This window comes from Haemaphysalis longicornis, unplaced genomic scaffold (genome assembly GCF_048455015.1).
Source record: "Haemaphysalis longicornis isolate Haplotype H1 unplaced genomic scaffold, Haemaphysalis longicornis Haplotype H1 scaffold_6, whole genome shotgun sequence".
Taxonomy (NCBI): domain Eukaryota; kingdom Metazoa; phylum Arthropoda; class Arachnida; order Ixodida; family Ixodidae; genus Haemaphysalis; species Haemaphysalis longicornis.
The window spans coordinates 39,876,256-39,903,935 of record NW_027526407.1 but is presented as its reverse complement, the minus strand read 5'-3'; the positions used below and the strand labels follow the sequence as shown (position 1 = coordinate 39,903,935).

Genomic DNA, 27,680 nt, shown 5'->3' with positions numbered 1-27,680 from the left:
CATATTTTGGAAACCGTGTTTTGTAATCAAGTGCATGAACAGTGAATACTGACAGAACTTACATAAACTCACCTGCTATGCAGAAGGCATACTGCCACCCTTATGCCATAAGCGATCACAGTTAGGCCATGCTAAGTAAACATATGCCAGCAGATAGTAGATTATGCCACAGTGTAAGAACTACTGTACAGTTTGTGGGACTTCGTCACTTCCTATTACTACAGGTGGGATCACTACAGCAAAGTTCAGCCATAACACACTTGGAAAAATCACAGTTCACAAAACATGGCTGCCAAGTGAACTCGCCGACACAAGCTGCCTGAATTACTGGTTACATTTTTGGTGCATTTGCACGAGTTTGACTGCACGAGTTTGACTATTTCTGATTTTCAGAAATAGAAGATCAGGGACTGAATTCTAAGTTTTGTTCGTTTCAAAGTGTCCGCTTTGAGTGACCCTTGATTGGCTGAAGACAGACAACATGAACGCAATGCAAAACAAGCAAGGCACAGCCATTCGTTTCTGTGCACGTCACAGACTCAGCACATAGAACCATGTCCCTAATGAAACCACATCATAACTTAAAACAGACGTGAAATGGATGTTTTCAAAACAAACACACCTCACAATTCCTTTTTAGATGAAACGATAATGACATATAACATGGTAACGAAAAGAGAAAGGTTTAAGATGATCAGGTCGAGTGTGATGATTTATATATAGCCCTTTGGCTAACCACCCTGCATCGATAAAGATGAGGACATCGATGACGACTTGGTGTCTTGGTTAGTGTCTTGGCAAATCCCCTGCTTCAGCAGAGATGACGACGACAGTAGCAGCAGTTGTTATACCCATCAATGGAGCAAACTGAATCGGCATCTGTCAACGATGCAGGGATAACAGTTGCCCCACAAAACTTTGCTGCACTTCCAAGTCCTTCGCTTCACACATTCTTGGATAGGCAATCGTCAACCTGACTGCCCCAGAAGGGCGAGCATCACAGCCAGCGTGCATACGGTGAGTTCCAGTCCCGCTCAAACACTGCATTCAGCTGCTCCCTTATCGGCTGTGATGAGGAGTTGGCTGATTGGTCCATAATTAGTCCGACACCAGCAGTCTCCATGAAGTCGTCAGGGGTCCAATTCGATGTTCCTGCAAACAATGGATTCCGTAAGAGGAGCTCCAAGCTGTTGCACTGTAACCAACTGCAGGTAATTAGCAGTATCGCTGAACCACCTAGTTTCCTTTTGTTAACACTGTAAACTCTTTGCACAAGGCCTGATCATAACAGGCACTACAGTCGAATCCCGCTACAACGAAATTTATGGGATGTGTGAAAACTTTCCTTGAAGCAGAAATTAGTTCAGGCAAAATCTGCCACAACACACCACAAAAGAGCAAGAAAAATACCCCATACATTATCCACATCATTGACAGCATAATGCAATGCCTCCCTCTGGGTTGTGGCAGGAGCGGTGCTGTAATCCTCTGACTAGGCACTGCGGCAACTGCACTTGGCAGGCAATCCGCGCGCGCTTCCATTTATCGTGACTGTACGCTTGCGACTAAGATAGGATGATGCACGTTCGAGACTAAACATGAAAACATTATTTTTGCTTTTGACTTTGAAGAAACGTAGAAGGAAAACTGCAAGGACAGCTGCTTGAAACACATACATGACGGCACCGCGCCACAGCACAGCACATTTGCGCGATTTCAACTGGATACGGATTGGCTGTAGCTCCGGCTTGGCGAACCGGGCCTGTGTCTCATGTAAAGATGGTCAGCCACATCACTAACACCAGCAAACAATGGCTGGCATCTATCTATGAGTTTGCTTTTGTTTTTTGCCCACGCTACCACGAGTGGTAGTGTGGGCGCACGGTGCACGTTTTCGGTGAAACTAAGTGCCTTGAATGTATAAACGTTACAGATAGCTGGCGTTATGCTTATTTTCTTGTACGAGGAATGCTCAAACCCAGCCCCAATCAATGAAAATCTTTGAAGCGAAAGCAAACCAGACAAATGGTTCGTTGTGGCGAGAACTTTGTTGCATTGACTTCAATGAATAGATGATGGCGAATTGGAAATATTTCATTGAAGTGGAGTTAGTTTAGCGGGATTAGACTGTACTACAAAAAGTATAACACTAATTATACTGTGGATGCACATTTGCTAAAAATGTATTTATTTTTCTGTGACAGTATAGAGAACTTCCTTAATTAAATGCAGCAGCCCCCAATGGGCACTGAGGCGAACGATCCCATAGGCTGCAGAAAATAAAAAACCAGTTAGACAATAAGCGAATGAGTAAGTGGGTGAGAGAGTGAGGAAGCGAGCAACTGGAACTCCCAGTTTTGTACTCACCAATGTACGCCTTGTTGTCGGTGACCATGTACTTGTTGTGGTTCACTCTTCCAAACGGTATTTTCTCCTGCTCGGGCGTAAACGCAGGCACCGTGAACAGTTTCTGATGAAAAAAAAAAAACAAAAGCCCACAAGGTGAGCACCCAATGCCAACAAACCAATGCAGGCAACCTGTAAGCAGACAAACCCCATTCCTTGCTTTCTTTCCTGACTATACCCCAACTCTGGTTCTGAAGCATAAAATTTCTTGTGTAGCTGCCAGACAATTTTTTTTAAGTCCAACCAGACTGTAGCGCTTTTGAAACTGGGTGATCCCAAATTTGCAGGGGCTCTCGAAGTCTGTTTTAGGACTCTTCACACATTCCTCTTTACTATGTAAAACCAAAATTTTACCTTTTACATGGTAAATAATTCCATTTGACCAATTCCATATAGTAAAACGTCCATATAGCTAAAACGCACATCCTAAAACGCAACATATAGCTAATATGCTAAACAGCTATATAGCACATCCATACAGCGAAATCATTGCCAGCAGTTCTCTTCTCTTCTTTTGCCACCAGGAGTAGTAAATATGGTTGTCCAGGCAGCAGGCCACTGTGCAGTAAACACTCCATCAACCCTGCTTTGTGACTATTGCAAACTGATTGATTGATTGTGGGGTTTAACGCGCCGATGCTTCACAGGCGATCAGGCGCGACGTAATGGAAGGTTCCGGATTAATTTTGACCATCTGGGGATCTTTAACGTGCGCCGAAATCTCGAACACACGGGCATTTTTGCTTTTCACCTCCATCAGGACCATTACGAACTGCTTAGTTGCAACTCGCCGCCATAGCTTGGTGCATTATGGCTGGTTTGCTACTAAACATTTCACTTTTGTTTTCACTTTCACCTGCAGCAAGTTTTAGTCCTCATAACCGAGTTTTTGTGCTTTGCAGGTGCATTGCTGCCATTTCCACTTCCTCTTATGCCCGCATGATTTTAAACCCAGCATCAATGTCTCCCCCGATATCTGACAACTGCAGCCTTGCTCCTGCAAATAACACAGCCGGTCGCTTGGCTTAAAAACAAAATGAAAGTGTGAAAGTGGCTAAGGTAGCATGGTGCAGCCGCTGCAGTAATTCTGCGCCTACCCCACTTTCCATATTTTGGTGTACGCACTGCATTGAGCACTAGAACTTTTTCCACCTTGCTAACCCAAAATTGTTTCCAGGGTTGCCTTCTTGCAATGTAGATAATGACGGCAGCCGTCCACACAGCTTACATTATTACCCGAATTTTACCCCTTATCGCCTGGATTATTACCCATTATTTCCCACATCTAGTACGTGAACTTTTTGCGCATTGGAATAAAGTGCATTGTGGCATGTGATAGGCGACTGGCAGATACCCTTCCGACTGCTTTATTTAAGGGGGAACATGGCTCTTAAATGTCTTTCTCTTAATTTTTAAGTAAAGAATGTGAAACGTGTCTGTCTTGCTGCTTTTTTCCCACTGATTTCAAATATGGAATTATTTTTGAGTAAGTCAATTAGTTCCCAAGATAATGAAAGATAAATAGTAATTTTTTGGAGGGACAATAGACAAAACAGTGTTTTGTCACAGCGGTGTAATCTCTACATTTTTTAATACTATGAACACTGGTGAGTGCAATAAGAGAAGCAGTTTTTTGATGCACCACTTGGAACTAATTTTACAGCTCATTAAACCCGTGGCACCAGTGGCAAGGAACCCATTTCGAATGCCCATTTCAAACACCAAAGTTTATGAAACTGTAAAATTAGTTCCAACAATGCATAAAAAAAACGATTCTCCTATTGCACTCACCAGGGTTCATAGTATTGGACAATATAAAAATTACAGTTTTATGGCGAATGCTGTTTGTCTATTGTTCCTCCAAAAATGGCTAATTAATTATTTTGGGAACTAATTGACTTACTCAAAAAATAATGGCATTTGAAATGAGTGGGGGAAAAGCAGCAAGTCTGAGAAGTTTTACAGAGTTTACTTAAAAATTAAAAGAAATTGTTTGAAGAGCCATGTCCCCCCTTAAACTACAACCCCAAATGCTTGACTGCTGTGTTTTAAATATGCAGGGTGAGTAAACGACATCACTAATCACACGCACCACGTGGATGTTGACGTAGCGTGACCGAATCGCTGAAAGTGAGCGTAGGTAGTTGATCATGGTGTGGTGAGTGTGGTTCCAGTGGCTGACGAGAAGGTGGACCTCAATCCTGCGCTTGATGGCTGCAGACCTCAGGGCGTCGTCAATGTTCGGCCAGAACCTGGGCACAAAAATGGGGTGCGAGCACAATTCACATTAGCGGCTTGCAATCGCAGCAATGCAAAACCCAGGAAAGACCCACGAAAGGAACTTGTACATGACTTGGGAACCCTTGCCGTCCTTGGGAAAAGTTTGAAATGCCCATACAAAGAAAGTAGTTAAACATAAATGGCAAGAAGCAATAAAAAACATAGGGCAGCAGTAGCTTGCATAAGCGTAGACATTAAGCGGGTATACAGCAAAGTTTAAATTAGGTTCCCCTTGTAATAAAGAGGCTATGTGATAGGAGCAAGTGACGGGCACATATAGAGCAAACAGCATAAAGCTATAACTAGGTTGCCTTAAAGGGGCACTGACACAAAATTTTGAAGGCGAGATAACTTCGGAGATAGATTGGTGGGAACACATATACATCATCTGCAAAATATCAGCGGCGAATACAGCCTAGAACATATTGAAAATCGATTTTAAAGTGTGCGAAACGCAACCGAGCAGCCAGCAGAGGACCACGCGCAATCGACATCCCGAGAAGATTGTGTAAATAAACAACATCCAAACACGGCAAACACGTTTGTGTTTGCCGCTTCCGCACTGCCGGCGTTTTTCGCCGGCTCGCCCGGCTCGCCGCTCCAATCGGAGGGCCGGAGGGCGGAGCTCCTGCTCTCAAGAACGAACGACCCGATCGTTGGCAGCGGAGGCGCCATGATTTCGTCAGCTCATCGGGCAGCTGGCCGCGACCAAAGTTCTACAGCGATTCCAGGAACTCTGTTTCTATTACTTTTTATTTACATTGGACGCGAAAACGCGCCGGAGACACGAAAAGCCCACTGAGCGAGCCGCACGGTCGCTGTGCAGGCGGCGGCCACGGCCGCGAAGTGGCCCAGGCCGGCGCAGGCAGCTCGAGTGATAGCTTGTTAAGCGGGATTCACACGACGGAGAAACCCGATCACGGAGGCGGACGGATATGTGACGTCAACAGCACATGACCGGATTATCCGGTCTGGCGGCGCATCCACACGTGCGGAGCTACGCGGAGTGACTAGCAGACGACAGCGCCGAGGAACAGGTTTCATTCCCCGCCGAGGGCCACCGCCGTCGAGCGAAAACATGCGGAGGCATTTTCTTTCGCGGAGCCACCGCGGGCTATCCCCACCGAGGGGCGGAGCCTAAAACCGGTCACGTGAGCGGGTCCTGCGGGCCAAAAAGAGAGGGTTTCTCCGTCGTGTGAATCCCGCTTTACCGCTGCACGAAATTGTCTCCAAGTCCCGACCATGGTGGCTTACATGAGAAAGGAGTTAATTATGCGATGGCGGGTTGCATTAAAAATTGTCACCTGCACCGCTTACGAGAGCGGCACTCGAATATCTGCCACAGTGCTAAGCCGAACACATCTGTAGGCGGACCTGTAGGCAGACCGGCCGGCTGCTCCCAGCGCGCGTCTTGCCACCCACCGTCTCGAGCGTCGCGCGTCGTTCTTTAGCCGCGGTAGCATTTGCACTCGCAGCGCCTGTGTCACATCCACGGTCGCTTTTTAATTAAGCGCTGCACGAGATCAATACGTGGGGGCATTCGCAGAAACTGCCATCGATGCGGATTCGACAGTGCAACGGCGGCTCTGCTCTGTGATATCCCTCCGACGGTCACGTGGTCAGCTTTGTTCACACAAAATCCACAAAATCCATCGTTTCGCGGCACTCGCTGAAACCGAAACTGCGACTGGCCGCATTGAAAATGCCTCTAATTAAACAACCGTCGCACGCTGAAGCAAATAAGGTTTCTACAGGTTATAAGTAGGTCACTAGCTACTTATCGCAACAAAAAAAACAAGATGCAAAATTTTTGTGTCAGTGCCCCTTTAAGGGGGGACATGGCTCTTAAAACAATTTCATTTAGTTTTTAAGTAGACTCTGTGAAACTTGTCAGTCTTGCTGCTTTTTCTCACTGATTTCAAATGGGCCATCATTTTTTGGGTCAGTCAATTAGTTACCAAGATAATTAGAGAGAATAATTTCTTTTTGGAGGAACGATAGACAAAACAGTGTTAGTCATAAACACTGTAATGTTTATATTTTTCAATACTATGAACCCTGGTGAGTGCAATAGGATAATCAGTTTTTTGATGCACCACATTTTACAGCTCATTAAACTTTGGTGTTTGAAATGGGCATTTGAAATGGTTCCTTGCCACTGGTGCCCCCAAAGTTTAATGAGCTGCAAAAATTAGTTCCAAACGGTGCATCAGAAAACTATTTCTCTTTTTGCATTCACCACGGTTTATAGGATTGGAAAATATAAAGATTACAGTTTTATGACTAACACTGTTTTGTCTATTGTTCCTCCAAAAATGACGAATTATCTCTAATTATATTGGGAACTAATTGACTCACAAAAAATAATGGCATATTTGAAATCACTAAGAAGACTGACAAGTTTCACAGAGTTTACTTGAAAATTAAAAGAAGCTGTTTTCAGAACAGCGTCCCCCCTCAAAAAAAGCAATGATAATTTCTATACCATGATAATTGCACCCATAGTTACAGCTACAAGCAATTTTGTTTTACTCCTTTGCCAGCCATTGTTACCAGCTGCAGAAATTTCTTCGCTGGCCCTTCATCATTGCGACATTAGCGAGCATCTCAGCAGGGCAAACTGGATTACACTAGATTACAAGTGTAAACCCCTGGATTACACTTCTGAACAACAGGAGGAACGAGCCAATGTAAGCTTTCTCCTCCCCTCTCAACTCCTCACTGCATTTACTACCGATCCTTAGCGATTCAAAGTTCATCACAGTAAAGCACCCTTCAAATCATCGCTCCCGTCCGGTGATTGCACACATGTGCAAATGCCACACAACAGTGATCCTTGCGTCAGCTAGCATTCGCAGGTCCCATCAAAGCTGAGTCGAATGTTACAGTGCAAAGTAATATCCCGACAATTTTCTTCTGACCCCAGTCACCTCAGATATGCCAAACCTACCTCAAAGGAGGCAGGAAAAAAATAGCAGAAAGCCTACATGTAACCGGCACTCCTCAAATTAAGTGATACCTGTGCGGCACGGTTTTAAAGGCCTTCCAAAGGCCGTTAAACCAATTGCCTATCAAGTGCTTCATTGAAAATACATAGGGAGTACTTGTAAGTGATGAAATTTGCCATGTAGCACAGGCAATACAATGCTCGTAAGACACCGCCTGTTCGACTCAATCAGCTATGTTTTGACAGGCGTAAGCGACAAAGCCATTTCAGATGCCCGAGTGGTGTGTTCAAATGCCCCCGACAAACCAGTCCAACAAGAAGGCCTCCTTCGTGTGAGGAGCAAGAAGACGACCTTGCAAAAAACTATGGTTGATGCCTCTTTCATAGGAATCAGTGAAAGACGAAAGTGAAATGTCCCTTCACACGACCATTTAAATGTTTGTTGGGCATCCATATCAACTTCCACATCGCTATTTATATTACGTCGGTATGGCACTGTTACACGCATCAACATTAGACACTGGATTGCACACACCAGAACACTGCGTAAATCCGACTGAAACCACAGCGCCTTGAAAACTGTGCCAACGAAATCAAAACCGAAAGCAGTAGGTAGTGGAGGGTGCCTCAATTCACCCGCGTTCTGTGTACACGAAGACACTGTCATCGAGGCGGCAACTGTCGGTGCTCATTAGTGTAATGATGAACTACTTCGCTTTGCCTCTCATAGACGGCAGCACCATCTGAATGAACAAGGTAGTGGGAAAGATATAAGGCGCATTTGTAGACCTACTTGCGCTTGAATTTACAGCGCAGTTGGAAGAGCGCTGTGTACCTCTTGTTGCGGCAAGAGTGTTTGTGGCTCGAATCCAGGCGCAGCCATGTCAATGGAACTTTTTCTGCCAATGTCATTTCCGTGGCGGATATGCCCAAGGTGAGGTTTTGGTGTACCCGGGCACAAAACACTTTCGTGTTATAAACCCCGCCAAGACAGACACTCACTCTGTCGGGTTGGAGTAGAGGGAGACGGGCAGGTATTCCATGACCGCAATGTGGATGAACTTCTCCGCACAGTTGATGACATCAAGGATGCTGTTGATGTCTGGCGTGCGGCCATCAGCGCGAAGCGGCGGTGGCGAGCTCTGCATGATGTCCAAGACAATGCGAAACATCTCTTGAGGCCTAGTAGTTCCACGTTCTAAGCGCTGAAGTTCAGTGAATACATGCGCATCGCGTAGTGACTAGATAAGCGGCGATAATTACACCGTAATGACCTGTTGTGAAATGAGGCCACCTACATGCCACAGCTAAGACCCCGTTAAAGTAACACACAAAAGGGACACAAAAATTTTGCTAGGAGTTGTGCTCCACCATAAGACTTCCGCTCCTGCATCAGATGCTACCATATTTATTCGGTTATAAGGCACTCACGATTATAAGGCAAGGGTGCAGTTTGGAAAGTCAGTATGTGTACACTGAGCTTCGAATATAAGGCAAGGTATGACTTTGGGACTGCGGATTTTGGAAAGAAACTCGTCTTATATTCGAATAAATATGGTGCTATTCCGCACTGCACTTCATGTCTTCCTACATGCAGATGTTTCAAATCTTGAATTGGGACCTGCAAGACAGCCATGAACTTGAGCCACCAAGAACTGCTGCTGAATCACCGTAAACCATACACCAGGACATTTTAAAGGAGCCATGAAGAGAAAACACAAGTTTGGTTCATTCAAAAGATTGCCTCCTTAGAACCATACTGACACCACTATTAACGTAAACTTCGCTCAAATAAGCTACATAATTAGGAAAAAAGGGAATGGCCATGCGACCCACTAGCTCATTTCCCGCAACAGAACGTATAATGTCATTCGAGCCAGCTCTGCGATTGGCGGAGGCCGGCACAAGCAGACGCAAATTATGTAGAGCTTATAAGCTAGCCGAGCGAGTGAATTGCGCTTAAATGTAGGGCACATTCTTTACAAAGCAATAAGAATGGTGGGACAAACGGTGGAAGTTACGAAAGCACATGAAAACATTCAAGTACCGATGCGTACTGCTGTTGGTACTGCGCGCACTAGCTTGGTTTAGCTGCACAGCACTGCGGGGCTTTGGAGTTATCTCAGACGACACTGGCCGATTGACGCAAGCAACGGTGTCTTACGTGACCACATTTGTCGAGCGAGCACTGCTTCAGGGAACAATTATTTTTCTCCCAGAACAAAAACAAGCCAGGTTTAAATACGGTCAAAAACAAACCAAAGGCTTGCCACGGTATGGCGGCGCCATCTAGGTTCAGGTAACGTAAAGAAATGCGGGAACAGCACCGTAGGGTACCTGGAAACCAGCACTACCGTACACGGTGGTGACACCCTCTGAACGTTCCCGTGCCACCACAATTGGGGCAACGTGCTAAACACGTTGTTCTTTTCGTTTCCCACGAGATCTAGCAACGCGAAACAAATAAGATGATTCAAAATTCGCCAGTAAACCACATTGCGGCGATAATTTTAGCGCGGCTTTGACACAATGACTTGCTTCGGCGGCGAGCGAGTGACCCAAAATGGCGGCGCCAGGGTATACGTGTCTGTACCCTGTTCGGCGGACGAGTGAATCAAGGCACTCTAGGCTGCAGAGCGATCGGTTCCTGTGATGTCATTGCAGACCCTGAAAACAAACGATTTAGCGGGAAAATCAAAATTTTAACTTAAATTGATTACTTTCTCAGTGAATAAAGCATCGCTTATATCCGGACAAGCGCTGGGGGCACTATAAAACACGAAATCTTTCGAATAAAACAAACTTGCATTTTCTCTTCATGGCTTCTTTAAGGAAGACAATAAAGACGTGCCACTCCCAGACAAACCCATAATGGCAAATTTTAAACTAACAAACAACATTTTTCGCTATTCTCAAGTTCTTCCGGAGGCTTCCCAATGTGTGAACCCAGCTTGCCAGCAACTATGCCTCCGTCGACATCACTGTGCAGTGCAACACACAATGTGGTAAAACCAGCTTACAAAGACCAAGCTTACACTGGTCGTAAAGTAGGCTCCACCTCTAAACACAAATGCATTGCTTAGAAGACATTTCTTCAGGGGAAATATCATCATCATAACAACCATCATCAGCCTGTCTACTTCCACTGCAGGGCAAAGGCCTCTCCCTTGGATCTCCAATTATCCTGACCCTGTACCAACTGTGACCAATTTATCCCCGCAAACTTCTTGATCTCATCTGCCCATCTAACCTTCTGCCACCCCCTGCCACGCTTGCCTTCTCTAGGGATCCACTCTGTTACCCTTAATAACAACTGTTACTTTGCCTTCCCGTTACATGCACTGCCCACACCCATTTCTTCTTAATTTCTACTAATATGTCCTTAACACGCATTTGTTCCCTGACCCACTCGCTGTCCTCTTGTCCCTTAATGTTACCCCTATCACCTTCCATTCAATTGCTCACCAAGCCGTCCTCAATTTAAGTTGAACCTTTTTAGTGAGCCTCCAAGTTTCTGCCCCGTGGGTGAGTACCGGTAAGATGCAGCTGTCATACACTTTCTTCTTCAGGGACAATAGTAGGCTGCCATTCATTATCTGAGAATGCCTCCCGAATTCACTCCAACCCATTCTTATCCTGTTAATTATCTCTGCCTCGTGGTTGGGATCCGGGGTCACTACTTGGCCTAAGTAGATATACTTGCTTACCACTTCAACTGCCTCACCTCGTATCTCAAACCGCTATGCTCTCCCGAGGCTATTGAGCATTACTTTATTTTCTACATATTAACTTTCACGCCGACAATTCTACTCTATCTGTCCAGTGCAGTAATCATGCTTTGCATTTCATCCCCCGATTTACTTAGCAAGGCAACATCATCAGAATATCTGAGGTTACTGAGGTTACTCCATTAACCCTTACGCCCACCTGCTCCCAACCCAATGTTCTGAATACCTTTTGTAAATATGCTGTGAATAACATTTGAGAGATTGGGCCTCCTTGTCTGATACCCTTCCTTATAGGTATTTTATTGCTCTCCTCATGGAGGATGATGGTAGCTGTGGACCCATTGTAGATATAAGCCATCTTATATCAATATATGAAAGCTGTAGGACCCTTTTTTATTCTTTTATGAATCACTGAGCAAAGTGTCCACACCACTGCGAGAACCTAAGGGACTAGACAAACACAGCTTTGCTGTAACAACATTTTTGCAGTTCACTCAAGCTCTTCCACAAGCCTCTCAGGGTGTCAACACAACTCACCGAGAAGTAAGTCTTCGTCCACGTCCCATTAAAGTTGACGCGCGCGGGCCTCACAATGTTGATCTTTGTGCTGACATTGGCAGGCCAGTCTACCGGGATGCTGGCATTGGGAAGGCCAAGGTCCCAGTACACTTGGAAGATCTTGTCTAGGTCTTCAGCCAGGCAGCCACAATTCAAGATCACCGCCCCCAGCTCCTTCACCTGCGACGAGACCACGATTCAGGGCTTGCTTCAATGGGACGGACGGCATCGTAGATTGCGGACACGTTTGCCTCTGACTTGCCCAGGAAAGCCAGCGGTGACTTATTCAACATCCATTTTCTCTTCTTTAAAGGGGCAACACAGAAAAAACACAAGTTTGGTTCATTCAAAAGATTGCCTCGTTAGAATTACACTGACACCATTCTTAACGCAAGCTGCACTCAAATAAGCTGTATAATTACGAAAAAAGGGAATGGCCATGCGATCCACTAATTCATTTTCCGCAACAGAACCTATAATGTCACACGTACCTGCTCTGTGGTTGGCTGGGACCGTCGAAAGCAAATGCAAATTAGGCAGAGCTTTAAGCTTGCTGAACGAGCTATTTGCACTTAAATTTAGGGCACATTCTTTTTATAGCTGTAAGAATGTTGGGATAAACAGTGGAAGTCACAAAAGCACACGTAAACATAGAAGTACCGATGCATACTGCTGTACTACGCGCACTATGCTTGTTTTAGCTGCACAGCACTGCGGCTCTTTGGGGTTGTCACAGACAACACTGGCCGACTGGCGTAAGCGACGGTGTCTCACCGGACCATATTTGTCGAGCGAGCACCATGTTTCACGAAACAATTATTTTCACTCTGAACAAAAACAAGCCAGGTACAAATACGGTGAAAAACAAAGCAAAGGCAAAAAACGGCTCGCTGCAGTATGGTGGAGCCATCTAGGTTGACTAACGGTAAACAAGTCTCCACTTCCCACCAAGTTTAGCTTGAAGACCCGTTCTCATGATGTCGTCGCAGACGTCGTTAAAACACACAATTTGGTGGGCAAATTAAACATTTAACTTAAATTGATTAATTTCCCAGTGAATAACACACCGTTTGCTTCTGGACAAGCGCTGGGGGCACTATAAAACACGGAATCTTTCGAATAAAACAAACTTACATTTTGTCTGCATGGTCCCTTTAAGGGACAGCTAACAAGCAATGCCATCACTGGCATTGAATATGAAGTTTAACGTGCCGACGCTACACAGGCGATGCAGCGCACCATAGTGGAGGGCTCCGGATTAATTTTGAACACCTGGGGATCTTTAGCATGTGCTGAAATCTCGAACACACGGGCGTTTTCACTTTCCGCCTCTATTAGAAAAGCGGCCGCTGCGGCCGGGAATCGAACTCACATCCTCTGGCTCAGCAGCACAACGCCTTAGCCACTGGGCCACCGCACTATCACTGACATACCTTATGTCCTCATATGGACCTTAAAGGGGCCATATGAGGACAAAACACAAGTTTGGTTCTTTAAAAAAACTGCACTGTCACAACAGCAATGATACTAATTTCACAAACTTCAAACCAATAATCGAGATGTTAAGAAAAACACAGGAAGGAGTGGCGACTACCCAGCCACTTTCCAGTGATTTGGCTATGACATCACAGAGTGTTGTTGGCACGATTAGCAGCTGCAAAACTAAGCCACCGCTAAAAAACATGTTCGGGGAATCGTAATGAGGCCTCTAGTTCCATCTAGTCGCATCACTTGAATGCTAGCATGCAGTTAACACGCTGATGACTCTGTTGTTAGTACTAGCCTATATCACATCATTCACGCTCGTATTATTACATCACTGTAGTGCGGAACATGAAAGCTTTTTAATGTTTTTTTGCAATTTTCCAGTTAAAAACCATTTTCCGTGGCTGGAGCAGACCTGAGGGAGTTACTAAAGGATAGCTCTTTTAAATTGAACACAGTTGTATTTCCTCTTCATGGTCCCTTTAACCGAGGAAGAATGAAATTTTTGAGCTCTGTTGACACGCGTTCAGCACTACAACTCTTTTCCTGCTGCCACACTCTAACAGTGGCTAGTGTGCCAAGTTCCTCCAGGTTGCGACTTGTCAACTTCAATTTTTCTACTACTATCTTCTAGGAAGCTAAGTGGTTCCTTCTGATGATCAAGTGTACACGCAACTTTCACATGCCTTCTCTAGTTAGTTATGCCAAAGTGCAATGTTGGCCTGGCACTTTTCAACAAGTTGTCAGCACTAAATTTGCTTAGCTATCGTTTGAACATCAGAAACAATCTCGGGTTTCACATGAAATACTTCAGCAAGAACACACATAGATTAGGTGTACACACCACCGAGACATAATAGAAGTTTGAATGGATTGAATCGTGCCTTGCCCTAGCACTAATTGCTGGTTGCAAACCACTTCCACATCTGACTGTTGAAACACTGCCACCAAACACAGCTACAGCCAAATAACATTATTAATAATATATATGCAGCCACACGTCTGCTTCAAAAAGGTTCGAAACCGCATAAAAAAATTGTGAGGCCAGAAGTTAAAAATAGTATTGTCAATGGTACTGACAATACAAAAAATTTCAATTACGCATACTTGCAAGGCATAAAAAATTGCAGTGTTTACACACATAATGTGAGATGGAAATAGTTACATTTACATCCACAGCAATCATAATCTGTGCACATGTCAGAGTTCTTGCACTACAATATGATCCACCACAATGTCTTAGTAGAGCATTCTGCAACAGTTCAACAATTGGCACATATTTAGTGTTTCTCTGAGAATCTGAACCAGCATGTTGGTTTTATAATTGTCTTCTCCAACAGCGCCTATTGTTACAAGTGTAAGGATACCTTGCGAATACATGCCTATACAATTATATTGTTTTACATTAAAAAGTGCCTGACACCATGAAGACTCGGGCGAGAACACCAATTATCACAAATGCAAACTTTCACAGTGTCCTAGCATATTCCTCTGCTTTTACCTGCCATTTTACCAATACCATGCATACCCACCAGACATATTGGTGTTCCATTTACTTGTCACACATACGACACTGCTGAGAGTTGTGTGCAAAGTGAGTCATTTCGCGAAGAGAGAGAATGAAAGCTGCTTAAAAGGTCTAACAAAGTAGAACTAACCTGAGTCAGAGACCTCCAATCCATGTTGGCACTGCCGATATAGATGTGCTCATTGTCCACAATCCAAAACTTGGTGTGAAGTGCCCCAGCCATCCTAAGACGGGTGAAGTTAACACTTCTGACAGTCGCAATACCTGAAGGCAAAGCAGAAAAACTTGTAACTTATCCTGGTACTTGCGCACTACATGCAGTTCAAAATGGAAGCAATTATCTCGCTTCCATGTTTCCAATTAAAGAACTACAAGATATACCACAGAGTGTACAAGATTGTGTTTACCGTTTATGCAGGATAATTTCATTTCAATGCAACTCACCCTCCTTCTCGAGGTCCTCTGTGTCCAGGTTGGGTTGTTTTTCCAGAGGCATGTTTTGTGCAACCTTGATGTCGATGGAGCGGTTCTTGCCGGCTGCGACGATTTCCCTAAAGATTTCTTCCCCCTGGGACAAGGACGAAAGAAACAACGCAGGTTACTAAGGCGTTGTGAGGACTAGAAAACTGCAACGTCAGCGAAGTGCTAAATTTTCGAGAAATTGCGGCAAGATACTTTAGCACGCTCTCAACAACTTGCTTCATCATCAAAAGTGTTCGTGAAAGCCACTTTCCCAATACTCCTCTGATGCTGCGAACTGCAAACAAGCTTCCTTTTTTTTGCAGCATTGGGTTAGGCTCCATACTGCAAATCAGAATTACAGTCTAACATGTGGACAAGGCCCATGTCTAAGCGCAGCAAGAACTACGCTGTCCAAGCAAAAAAGTTGCATGACAAAGTTCCGCACACTGAATACTTTTCGAGTGAGAATGCGGGAAGGTCGTCAGGAATAAACAAACCCGGTTTTCTCATTGTACTCTTACAACCCCACACAAATGGACAAGGCGAGGATGCAAAGAGTGAGGGAGAGCAAGAGTGAGTGAAGTGAAGTGAGAGAAAGAAAGCAGTGGTAAAAAAAGCGAGTAAGTGACAGACTGTGTGCTAGAGAAAGAGCGCAAAAGTGAGTAAAAGTACGTAGAGAGTGAGTGATTGTCTATGCACTAGTGAGTCAATAAGTGAGCTCCTTGAGTGAGTAAGAGTGTGAGCAGAGTGAGTAAGTGTGAGAGTGGGCAAAGTGAAGCGAGAGACAGTAAGTGATAGACTGCATGGTACTGAAAAAGTGAGCAAGAGTAGATTGATGTGAAATGAATGAGAATCAGTGAGTGACTTCCCTCACACCTCGATGATATTCAGTCATGTGGCAAACCAGATTTAAAGAGCATTTGCATACAAGCCATTTCTTCCACAAGCCAGTTCAACAACTTTGCGACGAGAAAACTTTGCTGACGTGCTTCCCACCTGCCATGCCGAAGGGTCTTCATGTATGTCGCTCCCTCGAAGCGTCCAATAAAAGGACGCGATCTTGATTTCTTTCTTTGCCAGCTGAAGCAGTGTCTTCCAGCCTTCGAAGGTGCTCACGTGCGTCGGAGATCCGCTTGTGAAGGTCAGGTTCTCGGGGATGCTTTCCACCAGGGTAAACCTAAGGCAAGAAAACGAGCATTGCAGTGCTGCACTTCTCCATATCCAATTGGTAAACGGTTAAACTTCATGGTTATCATGTTTATCTCCTAGATATATAAGTGATGCTATGTGAATTACAAGAGACATGTGGGGTCAATAAGTACCCTGAAGCAATTGACTTGGGAAGATGCTGTAAAGACAAAGCCCGGCCTTGTTTAATTTGGAAGAACTGTAGCCTTTGGGAACACATTCAGCTCCATTCCAGTCCTGAAAGACACTTTTCTAACCGAAAAACGACAGCGATGTTGAAAACTTTCAAATTCTGTACCATGATGTCAGTAGTGATGCAACAGAGGGAACACTAAAAACAGTCATCAGTTGTGGTCACTCTAAGTTTGTGCTCAAGTGATGCGATCAAACAAATATCTGTTCTACTATTTCGTTATTTGCGGATGACTGCGTCATTTACAGGCAAATTAAACACACCCAAGATTCTTTACTCTTGCAAGCAGACCTTAATCAACTGACAAAATGGTGTAGGGATTGGCAGATGGAAGTAAATGTGCCTAAAACTAACGCCATTACATTTACGAAAACTGATGCGTCAGGACCCCGTCACTGTTTTCTCAATAATATGACTACAAACCGTAACCGTGGTAAAATACTTGGGGGTCCACATAACATCTGATCTAAGCTGGAACCAACACATTGATACAATAACCAGCAAAGCATGCATCTAAATCACTCGGATTCATTAGGCGCAATCTGCATTCAGCTAACACATCCACAAAGCTTCTGGCCTACCAAACACTTGTTCGATCAAATATAGAATATGCAGCGCTAATCTGGAACACCCATCAGTCGTATTTCGTAAACAAACTTGAAGCACTCCAAAATAAAGCAGCCCAATTCATTCTCAGGAACTACTCACGAACAAACATAAATTGAAAAATCCCTGAACTTACCACCTCTACAACAACGCTGCATTCGTAGTCTTTTACCAGTTTTTCATAGGCTATAATACCACAACCAGTCTTCTTTCGCTGTCTCACACATAAAACCCACTGGTCGCGTTTCCCCCCATTTACATCATTCATTCAAAGTCGAACCAAATATTCGCACGTACAAACCTATTTTTCTTCTCACCACTCTTACGTGCTATACATCACTGGGATCAGCTCACAGGGAACATCGTCACCCTCATTTATCAGAGTTACAGTTATTCCTCAATGTATAAATCATTTTCCAGCGCTTGTGTCATTTTTGAACCTGTTGGATTTGTTCGATATTTAATGTTTGTGTCATTTTGAACCTGTGTCTTTTTCTAACCCCCGAATTCTTGAAATCAGATAACTGTTGTGCCCCTTTTTGCGTACCCTTATTTTGCAACAATGCATTTCGACATGACTGTGTTTGTAATTTCATTTCCGTGAGTGTTGCTGTTTTTAATGTTACAATGTGTGTTCTTTTTCACTCCCACCCCCATGTAACTCCTGTAAGGGCGTTTAGGGTAAATGAATAAATCATAAATAAAAAAAGAGAGCCCCCACTACAATCACCCAGTCATGGTGGCCACCAATTGCACAAACTAGATCCTGTGACGTCATAAGGGCCTGTGGCTGGAGCCTGCTTCCACTGTTTCCCTTGTTATCTAGCTTATTTGTTTGGCGAATACATTAAAGTTGCCATCACTGTCATGACAAAGCAGTCTTTTTAAGCAACCAAGCTCGTATTTTGTGTTCAGGGTCCCTCTAATCAATCATTGCCATCGAAAACGTGCTCTATCCACTCATGCCTATTTCTGTGAAGTACCGTCAATGCAACAGGGTCATAAAAGCCCCAGTCAGATAAATGAATGCGAACTAGTCACCACAAACGTTTCTCCCGTGCACAGGTTACCGGTGATAAATTGGGCGGGGTGATTACTGTCAACTAGTAGCTTTAGCCCTAGCAGTGCTGCAAACAGGATTGATGAAATAAAGAACAGTTTGCCCATATTTTGCACTAAGCCAGAACACTCAAGTAACATTCCATTGCTGTGAATTTTAGAATTGTCTAGCAGCAGTGCATGTTCGCGAGCACTTGTTGTCTTGTTTCAGTTTACTTTATGGCTGATACATACATTAGGCCCGATTTCCATTAAATGTTCAAAATAGGCTGTTTTTACAGGTTTCTGTGAGTGTCCTGCAAGCCTAATAAATTAGTTTTAAGTAAATCTCACTTACCTTTGCTGACCTATGCAAAAGCTACTCTATCCAATTCCTTCCTGGAACCTAGCAGGCCACCTGTAAGATTAATTGGGCAGCTTTGAAAGCCTATTTCCAAATGTTGGGAAGCAGTTGCAATGGGCCCCTTTCACATGAGTGTAAGATTGATTGCTCCCAATGCAGTTTTCAGCCCATGAGTTACTAGTGATATCAGAAAGCAAAAGCAACAAGGCCTAGTGAATAAATAAACACGAGTGTAGCATAGCCTCCTTTACTTTGGCAGTAGTTAACATACGGTCCACCATGGATCATATGCAGACACAATAAAACGGTGTTTCTTCAAATACATAGCAGGCTGTCACGTATCATTACAGCCTGTTTATCTATGTAAAAGCAACAACCTGCCTCAGCCCCTTACAGGTACAGTCGGCCGGAAAAGTAACCGGACCACCGCTCACGCAGCCGGAGCGGCTGCTGCGGCGCACCGCGGCGCTGTTATCTCGCTGTGCTCGCTTACGACGAGAGTGGCACGCTTGACGCCAAACTTCCCCTCGCCCTCGTGCGGGTGCTTGCCACGCTTGATAAACTTCTAGTGCAGCGTTCGCCTTTAATCCAGCACATGGCGCAGTCGCGCTGCAGCGCACGGCCGCAGGGCCACAAACCGCGGCGCTAGGAAGGAACGAATACCCGCTCTGCTTTTTGTACGCGGTTTATGTTCGCCTCATGCTGCCTATCAGTGCCTGTAGGATGCGTCCACCGCCGCTGGATTTTGGATAAACGGCACAATGCACCGTACCGAAGGCTACCGTGACGTTCGTTTTTCCACGCCGGAGCGATGTTATAGTGTCGAAATTGCCTTTTCGGCATCATGTCCGGACGTGGGTTTAATACTACTTACAGGGAGACCTCTGAAGACCGATTTAATTAGCTAGTAGGATATTCTTTCGGTGACGAATTTTTTTTACAGGCGTACCGCCAGGATGAATGATTTCGAAGACGAATCGCAAAACACCAGATATTCCTGAAACTTTATTCATGAAATCTGACAGTACTGGCATTCAGCGGTCCTCAGTGGGGCGAAAAGTTGCCGGCTACAGCGACGACTTGGCCGACTCGCCTGGGCATGGAGTCGTACAGCGCCGCCACTATCTCGGGACGCCCGCGCAGCGCTTCCCACTCTTCCTTCACGGCGAGCCACAGCTGCTCCGCTGTGCCACCGCAAAGGCGTCGTGAGGCAAGCGTCTTCTTCAGCAGTCCCCATATGTTTTCGATGGGGTTGAGATCAGCCCCGTTAGGGGGCCATGGCAGCTGAGGCACGCCACAGCGCTCCAGGAGTGCGCTCACACTGCGTGCTTTGTGCACGGGGCTCCTATCATGCTGGAGCAGGTAGCAGCCATCCTGGAACAGCCCGTCCAGGACGTACGGGATCAGGTGCTCGGTGAGGACTTCACAGTACCTCGCCCCGGTGAAGAAGCCCTCGATCCGCACGAGTGGGCCCAGGCCGTCCCGACTGATGGCACCCCAGACACTGACCGAGCAGCGGCCGCTGCTGAGCACGCTGTGGGTGTAGGCGGGGTTATACCTGAGAGTATGGGAGAGCAAGCATTAACATCTGTCGGGTCCAAAAGCGTGGAGCGTCCTCATTCCGTTGCGGAAATGAAATAAAGATGGAGGCTTAAATTACACAAAATTTAACATTTTACCCACACTGATATGGAATACGCGCGAATGAAACACTTAAATGGTAGTCAATGCTGTACCCATGTCAAGTCAGGTGGTAAGGGGAAAATGAGGTTGCATTCTCCAGACTACGACGCGTTGCAAACCATCCATATAGGTTATTGACAGGTTAATCTAACTTAACCCGCGATTCCTGTGAGCCGCAAGGGTGCCAGTTCATACCTGCTGTTCAACGGACGCCACACACGCTGCTGTCGGTCCCAGCGTGTGCAGAAGGTAGACTCGTCCGTGAAAATCACCTCCCGCCACTCCTCTCGACCACTGCTCGAAAGCTCGGGCGAAGTTCAGTCGCTCCTCCCGCTGCTTCGTTGACAGGTGCGGTTTCTGAGCGGCAATGCAGTTCATGAGACCCGCCTCTCGCAATCTGCTCCTGATTGTGTCGCAGCAGCAACTGAGATCCAGAGCATCGCGGATCTCCCTGGAGTTGAGAAATGGGTCGACAACAGCGGCAGCAACAATCCATTCATCCTCTGCCAACGTGGTCACCCTCGGCCGCCCACTGCGCTGAGCATCACAAATTCTCCCATCTTCATCTCTATACGCTGTAAGAATGCGGCTCACCGATGTTCGGCTCCTACCGGTGCGGCGGCAGATTTCACGCTGAGGGACACCTTCGTGGTGAAGCCGGACGATCAGCCTTCTCTCCTCTATCGGCACTCGGGGTGGCATTCTGGCGAAGTAAAAAGCCCGATGCGACCGTTCGAGCTTTTAAAGGTTTTTTACACTGCAACTGGCCAATGGAAGGACATCACCATATCTGTGTAGCAGAGCGCACCCATATCTGTAAAGCAGAACCCACCGTAAAGCGCCTGGCCTACACCATTCTAATAAATAAAATGTAAAAATTGAACCAGGACTGCTCATTGGCCAGTTGCAGTGTAAAAAACCTTTAAAAGCTCGAACGGTCGCATCGGGCTTTTTACTTCGCCAGAATGCCACCCCGAGTGCCGATAGAGGAGAGAAGGCTGATCGTCCGGCTTCACCACGAAGGTGTCCCTCAGCGTGAAATCTGCCGCCGCACCGGTAGGAGCCGAACATCGGTGAGCCGCATTCTTACAGCGTATAGAGATGAAGATGGGAGAATTTGTGATGCTCAGCGCAGTGGGCAGCCGAGGGTGACCACGTTGGCAGAGGATGAATGGATTGTTGCTGCCGCTGTTGTCGACCCATTTCTCAACTCCAGGGAGATCCGCGATGCTCTGGATCTCAGTTGCTGCTGCGACACAATCAGGAGCAGATTGCGAGAGGCGGGTCTCGTGAACTGCATTGCTGCTCAGAAACCGCACCTGTCAACGAAGCAGCGGGAGGAGCGACTGAACTTCGCCCGAGCATTCGAGCAGTGGTCGGCAGAGGAGTGGCGGGAGGTGATTTTCACGGACGAGTCTACCTTCTGCACATGCTGGGACCAACAGCAGCGTGTGTGGCGTCCGTTGAACAGCAGGTATGAACTGGCACCCTTGCGGCTCACAGGAATCGCGGGTTAAGTTAGATTAACCTGTCAATAACCTATATGGATGGTTTGCAACGCGTCGTAGTCTGGAGAATGCAACCTCATTTTCCCCTTACCACCTGACTTGACATGGGTACAGCATTGACTACCATTTAAGTGTTTCATTCGCGCGTATTCCATATCAGTGTGGGCAAAATGTTAAATTTTGTGTAATTTAAGCCTCCATCTTTATTTCATTTCCGCAACGGAATGAGGACGCTCCACGCTTTTGGACCCGACAGATGTTAATGCTTGCTCTCCCATACTCTCAGGTATAACCCCGCCTACACCCACAGCGTGCTCAGCAGCGGCCGCTGCTCGGTCAGTGTCTGGGGTGCCATCAGTCGGGACGGCCTGGGCCCACTCGTGCGGATCGAGGGCTTCTTCACCGGGGCGAGGTACTGTGAAGTCCTCACCGAGCACCTGATCCCGTACGTCCTGGACGGGCTGTTCCAGGATGGCTGCTACCTGTTCCAGCATGATAGGAGCCCCGTGCACAAAGCACGCAGTGTGAGCGCACTCCTGGAGCGCTGTGGCGTGCCTCAGCTGCCATGGCCCCCTAACGGGGCTGATCTCAACCCCATCGAAAACATATGGGGACTGCTGAAGAAGACGCTTGCCTCACGACGCCTTTGCGGTGGCACAGCGGAGCAGCTGTGGCTCGCCGTGAAGAAAGAGTGGGAAGCGCTGCGCGGGCGTCCCGAGATAGTGGCGGCGCTGTACGACTCCATGCCCAGGCGAGTCGGCCAAGTCGTCGCTGTAGCCGGCAACTTTTCGCCCCACTAAGGACCGCTGAATGCCAGTACTGTCAGATTTCATGAATAAAGTTTCAGGAATATCTGATGTTTTGCGATTCGTCTTCGAAATCATTCATCCTGGCGGTACGCCTGTAAAGAAAATTCGTCACCGAAAGAATATCCTACTAGCTAATTAAATTGGTCTTCAGAGGTCTCCTTGTAAGTAGTATTAAACCCACGTCCGGACATGATGCCGAAAAGGCAATTTCGACACTATAACATCGCTCCGGCGTGGAAAAACGAACGTCACGGTAGCCTTCGGTACGGTGCATTGTGCCGTTTATCCAAAATCCAGCGGCGGTGGACGCATCCTACAGGCACTGATAGGCAGCATGAGGCGAACATAAACCGCGTACAAAAAGCAGAGCGGGTTTTCGTTCCTTCCTAGCGCCGCGGTTTTTGGCCCTGCGGCCGTGCGCTGCAGCGCGACTGCGCCATGTGCTGGATTAAAGGCGAACGCTGCACTAGAAGTTTATCAAGCGTGGCAAGCACCCGCACGAGGGCGAGGAGAAGTTTGGCGTCAAGCGTGCCACTCTCGTCGTAAGCGAGCACAGCGAGATAACAGCGCTGCGGTGCGCCGCAGCAGCCGCTCCGGCTGCGTGAGCGGTGGTCCGGTTACTTTTCCGGCCGACTGCACATGCCAATTGTTTGGTTTAAAAAACTAATCTGAAACACTGTTTTTGGCACCTTGGGAACTGATAGTATTACAGAGACGGAGTTCTCCAATACATAGCAAATGTGAAACTTCACTTCGCACTACAGTCGTGACAGCCCCGTTGCTACGAAGTAAATGAAGAGCAAGCGCATGGATGCAGCCTCTAGGAGACGATAACTTAGCATAACTTCTAATTTTTTAACATAGTTTATTCAATAAATAGTTATTTTAAAAATAGGAAACACCAAAATAGGAAATGTTTCTCAATGTTTCCATGGCACTTTCTTTATGGCTGGCAGCAGCACTCGTAAGCAGCTGAGTACTAGTACTTTAATTTTGTGTGGACATGCCAGGGCGTCCCTGTTGGCCATTTGCCCCCAGGCAGAGGGTCAACCACGGATTGTTTTTGTGGTACTTACAGCCTATGGGCAGTTTTGCAACTCCACATTGCTCATCACAAAAGGGCGTATTTAAATTCAAAATTCTTTTTCAAAAATTTATGTTTCGTGGTCGTGCACCTCGTTATTCCATGCACCTATGGACTCCTGTGAACATGGATGTGCTCCTACAAGAACACAATAAATGCTCTTAATAAAATTAACCATCCCTTCCCAAAGAAAGTTGAGAGAAGCACGAAAGCCTTCTAACATAAAAACTGCATAAAAAATGCGTCAACGTGCAATCCAACCTTCGCTGAAAGAGCGTCCAATCGATTGCCAAACCGTCAAAGACCCAGATCGCAATTAAAGAATGAACCCACGCGATGACGAATTTTTGTGCAGTAAGTAAATGCATCTACGAATGATCTAAATATACGTCGATACGTGGTTTATGCGACAAAGGTATTCTACTATTGTACTCCTTCTTCACGATCGACACGTGTATTGTCTTATCTAGAACCGTTCCGTCTTCGCAATTTTCAAGTAACCGTTTTGACACAACACAAGCCTGGCTTCACGCACGCATTATGTGTCCAGAGATCTTTTCAGGGCTTTTCAGCCATGCATTAGTTTTTTGACAGGTCGTCATCAGCCCCACTAAGAAAGCTTTCACTTTAAAACATGTTTTTCTCTCTCTACAAATGACGTTGAGAAGGGAAAAAAGGCCTACGAGCACGAGCTGAGGCATTCGACGGTTTCGCCTCTCCTCTGCTGTTCAGCATAATAGCTCGAGCTTCCCGAGTGTCCCAGGGGAGGGAAGAGGACGAGGACGACGAGGAGGATGATGAGCAGGATGATGCAGATGCCAAGGCAGGAGAGCCAGACCAGCTTCTTCTTCTTGGCCGGCTGCTGCTGCAGCTCAAGCTCCCCAAAGTCCAGCATAGTCTGGAACGACAACGGCCCAACCGGCATTTAAAGCGTATAACTGATGAGACTTGCCAATGCTAAAGAGGCAGGTGTTGTTCAAAAAAGTTGGTCGCGCATCTGCCTGCAATAACACGGAAATGCAAGCTAGTTGGCTTGCCTTCATGATGGGAACTTTGCACGCACAAAACGGGAACACAACAAAAGAGATATGACGACCAGAGGAGTATTGAAAGCACCTGTGCTGGTTTTCGTGTCTTTTTGTTTCCTTTTTTGTTGTGTCCCCATTTTGAATGATTGGTGAAGTTGAGTAACTCAATCGGTAAAATTACACAACTGTAAATAAAAATAAGAGAGACAAAAATGTCATCAGACGAAAGTCAAGCCCGATTGTCAGAACGACATAAAGGCTAGCCCATGCAGTTTGGCCACTAATATCCAAATCTTGCTATAAAAAACTGGGAATGAATACGAGTGGCGAAGATTGTTCACGCATTAGTACAAAATTCTCACAGCTTCTCTATAAGGTTTACGCCAGATAAGCAGGTACATTATTTACTTAGATATGCTCCCCCGTTCTTGTTCATTATCGATCGCTCTGGTGTTACTAGATGCCTAAATTAAAAATCATGACTAAATTAATTCACCAGCGACCATATCAACAATAAAAGCTTAGCACAATCAACGATTCATACTACAGCGTAAAAAAAAAAACACTGCGGGCACCGTTAATTCACACAGCAACAGGTTTGTTTTCGCGGTAAGGAGACGCAAATGTAAGTTGCATGCAATGTTTGCAGTTTCCTTTAAAGCCCCATCTCGTCAGCCCGACTTCTCACTGCAGTACGCGAGCATCTCCCATGAACAAGTTTGTTTGATTGTGGTGTTCACCGCGCTGAACCTACACTCTGAGGAACGCCATACTGGAAAGCCCCGGGATCTTAACGCACGGGCGTTCTCGCTTTTCTCCTCAATCAGAAGAGCAGCCACAACTGCCTGTACAGAAACCTGCGTCCGTGTGCTCTACAGCACAACGCATTTAGCCACTGAGCCACCGCGGCGGTCCCATCCCACGCACAATGCGAATGCTTACTTCAAAGTTCACCCAATCAATGACTACGAAATAATTTAGTCCATCTGCGGATACTAGGTTGCGCCGAAAAATTGCCTTCATGGGTATTTGCTACAAGGGGAACGTAACATAACCCGCCGTGTGGCCTTACATAGGGTCTATTCGATTCAGCCTGCACCTCTTGAACCAGTTCACAGCGGTGCAAAGCGGGTTCCGTCATCGGCGGAACCAGACCTGCACATTTTTTGTCTGCTTCTGCACCTTCTCGGCAGGGAGTGCAGGCAAAGCCATGAACCCGTCCTGCACCCGTCGGCACCACCGGTGAATCGAACGGCGAAGTGCGGCACCAGCTGAACTGGTTCACGCGGTGCAGGTGAAACGAATAGACCCATAAATAACGCTGGTTGCTTAAAACTTCCCGCGCGCCTCCTTCGCGTAGCGGGCCCGCCGTTCTACCCGGTAGATGGCGCCAGCGAACAGAGTCGTGCTTAGGCATTTAGATGAGAAGAACTGGGCAGCCAGAGTGCACAGGTACATGTACCTTAAAAGTGTGGACACCCAATGGCGAAAGAGGACGCGAAAGCTGGCGACTAAATATACCTTGACCGCGGCAAATAAACAAGGGGGGGCAGTTAAAAAGCAAGTGAAGGAAACAGAGACGCTCATGTGGAAAGAGAGGATGGAAAAGAAGGGATCGCTGGGAATCTACAAAGCAAGCAAAAAAGAGATCCGGAAAGAGAAGGTTTATGACAACAATAAAGGTAGTGCGTTGCTCTTTGAGGCGCGGGCTGGCTGCTTGAGAACTCGAACCTACATGAGCAAATATTCGTCCCAGGATGAGACATGTGTTGTATGTGGCAGGGATAAAGAAACAATCGACCACATAGTAATAGGATGCGAAAAGATTCAGCCGGATAGAATTGGGGGGAAAGTCCTACTTCCTGAGGCACTGGGCTTCGCAATTGATGGAAGCATTAACTGGTCAGCAGTAGGTATTACTAAGCAGCGGCTAGAGTATTGGTGGAAAAAAAGCAGGGAAGTCGATAAAATAACATCCCAGCCAGGGGTAGCGGCAGGGCAGAATTAAAAAGAAATCCGAGTTGAGGTACTAAATTTAAATTCAAACTACTAAGATAGGCTAGATGGCGCACGCCGTCACCCCGATTCAAAGGGGAGGCCTTTAATCATCATCATCATCATCATCATCGTGCGTAAAGCCATTTCCGGACGGAGCGCACGACGTCGTGCGTTTAGCGCATTGCTCCAAAAGTCATGCAGGAAAGAAACGCCAAATGCCAAAAATATTCCAGTGACCTCCACCGCGCCCACCCCAACGCCTAGGCGTAGATTCGGCTCGGTAAACCCCCGAATTGGAATTATTTAAGGGGTTGGGGTGGGGGAATGAGGCTGGAGACTCAATTAAGCTTTATGCTACTACACGAGCCAAAGTTGGCCGCTATTCGAAAACAAAGAATCTACCTTTTCATGCGTGTCATCCTTCGGAATAGTCATTGTGAAGCTTCGCCGCAGGTGACGCGCTGAAGAGGGCTGACAAAGCTCGGCTGACACACCCAGTTGTTGAAACACGCGATTGTCGTCTCCTCACCACAACAAGAAACTCGCTTTGGGCACAAGATAACGGCGCATCGGCATCCTGTGACTAAGATAGAAACACAATGACGTCATGTCTTAGTTTCACTTTTCAACACTGTGCCGACTGCAGTGATCACGCGCATGCAAGCGAAGATGTAACAGCTACTGTGAACACAGGGCCGCTACGCCGATGGCGTCTTCGCTGCAGATCACAACAAGTTGAATACACGCGTCCCTATTCGCACGCATGTTGCGAACAATCGTTCTTAGT

General features: G+C 46.3%; 1 protein-coding gene across 1 annotated transcript; it reads right to left on the bottom strand.

Annotated features, from left to right (window-relative positions):
* On the bottom strand, positions 1-27,630 carry LOC144142497 (5'-3' exonuclease PLD3-like). The gene is made up of 10 exons (XM_077674046.1): positions 27,296-27,630; positions 24,551-24,765; positions 16,391-16,571; positions 15,377-15,500; positions 15,063-15,196; positions 11,899-12,099; positions 8,636-8,775; positions 4,499-4,658; positions 2,368-2,470; positions 1-1,152 (listed from the first exon to the last, which is right to left on the bottom strand). The coding sequence occupies exons 1-10, from the start codon at positions 27,326-27,328 to the stop codon at positions 998-1,000; spliced, it is 1,446 nt and encodes a 481-aa protein (XP_077530172.1). The 5' UTR covers positions 27,329-27,630; the 3' UTR covers positions 1-997.
* Between the last annotated feature and the right edge of the window lie 50 nt (positions 27,631-27,680).

Coding starts and splice junctions, on each gene's coding strand:
- LOC144142497 (XM_077674046.1), bottom strand. CDS start 27,328: ATGACTATTCCGAAGGATGACACGCATGAAAAG. Junction 24,766..27,295: donor AGGATGACACGCATGAAAAG/GTAGATTCTTTG, acceptor TTGTCGTTCCAG/ACTATGCTGGACTTTGGGGA. Junction 8,776..11,898: donor GGACGAAGACTTACTTCTCG/GTGAGTTGTGTT, acceptor GACATCATGCAG/AGCTCGCCACCGCCGCTTCG.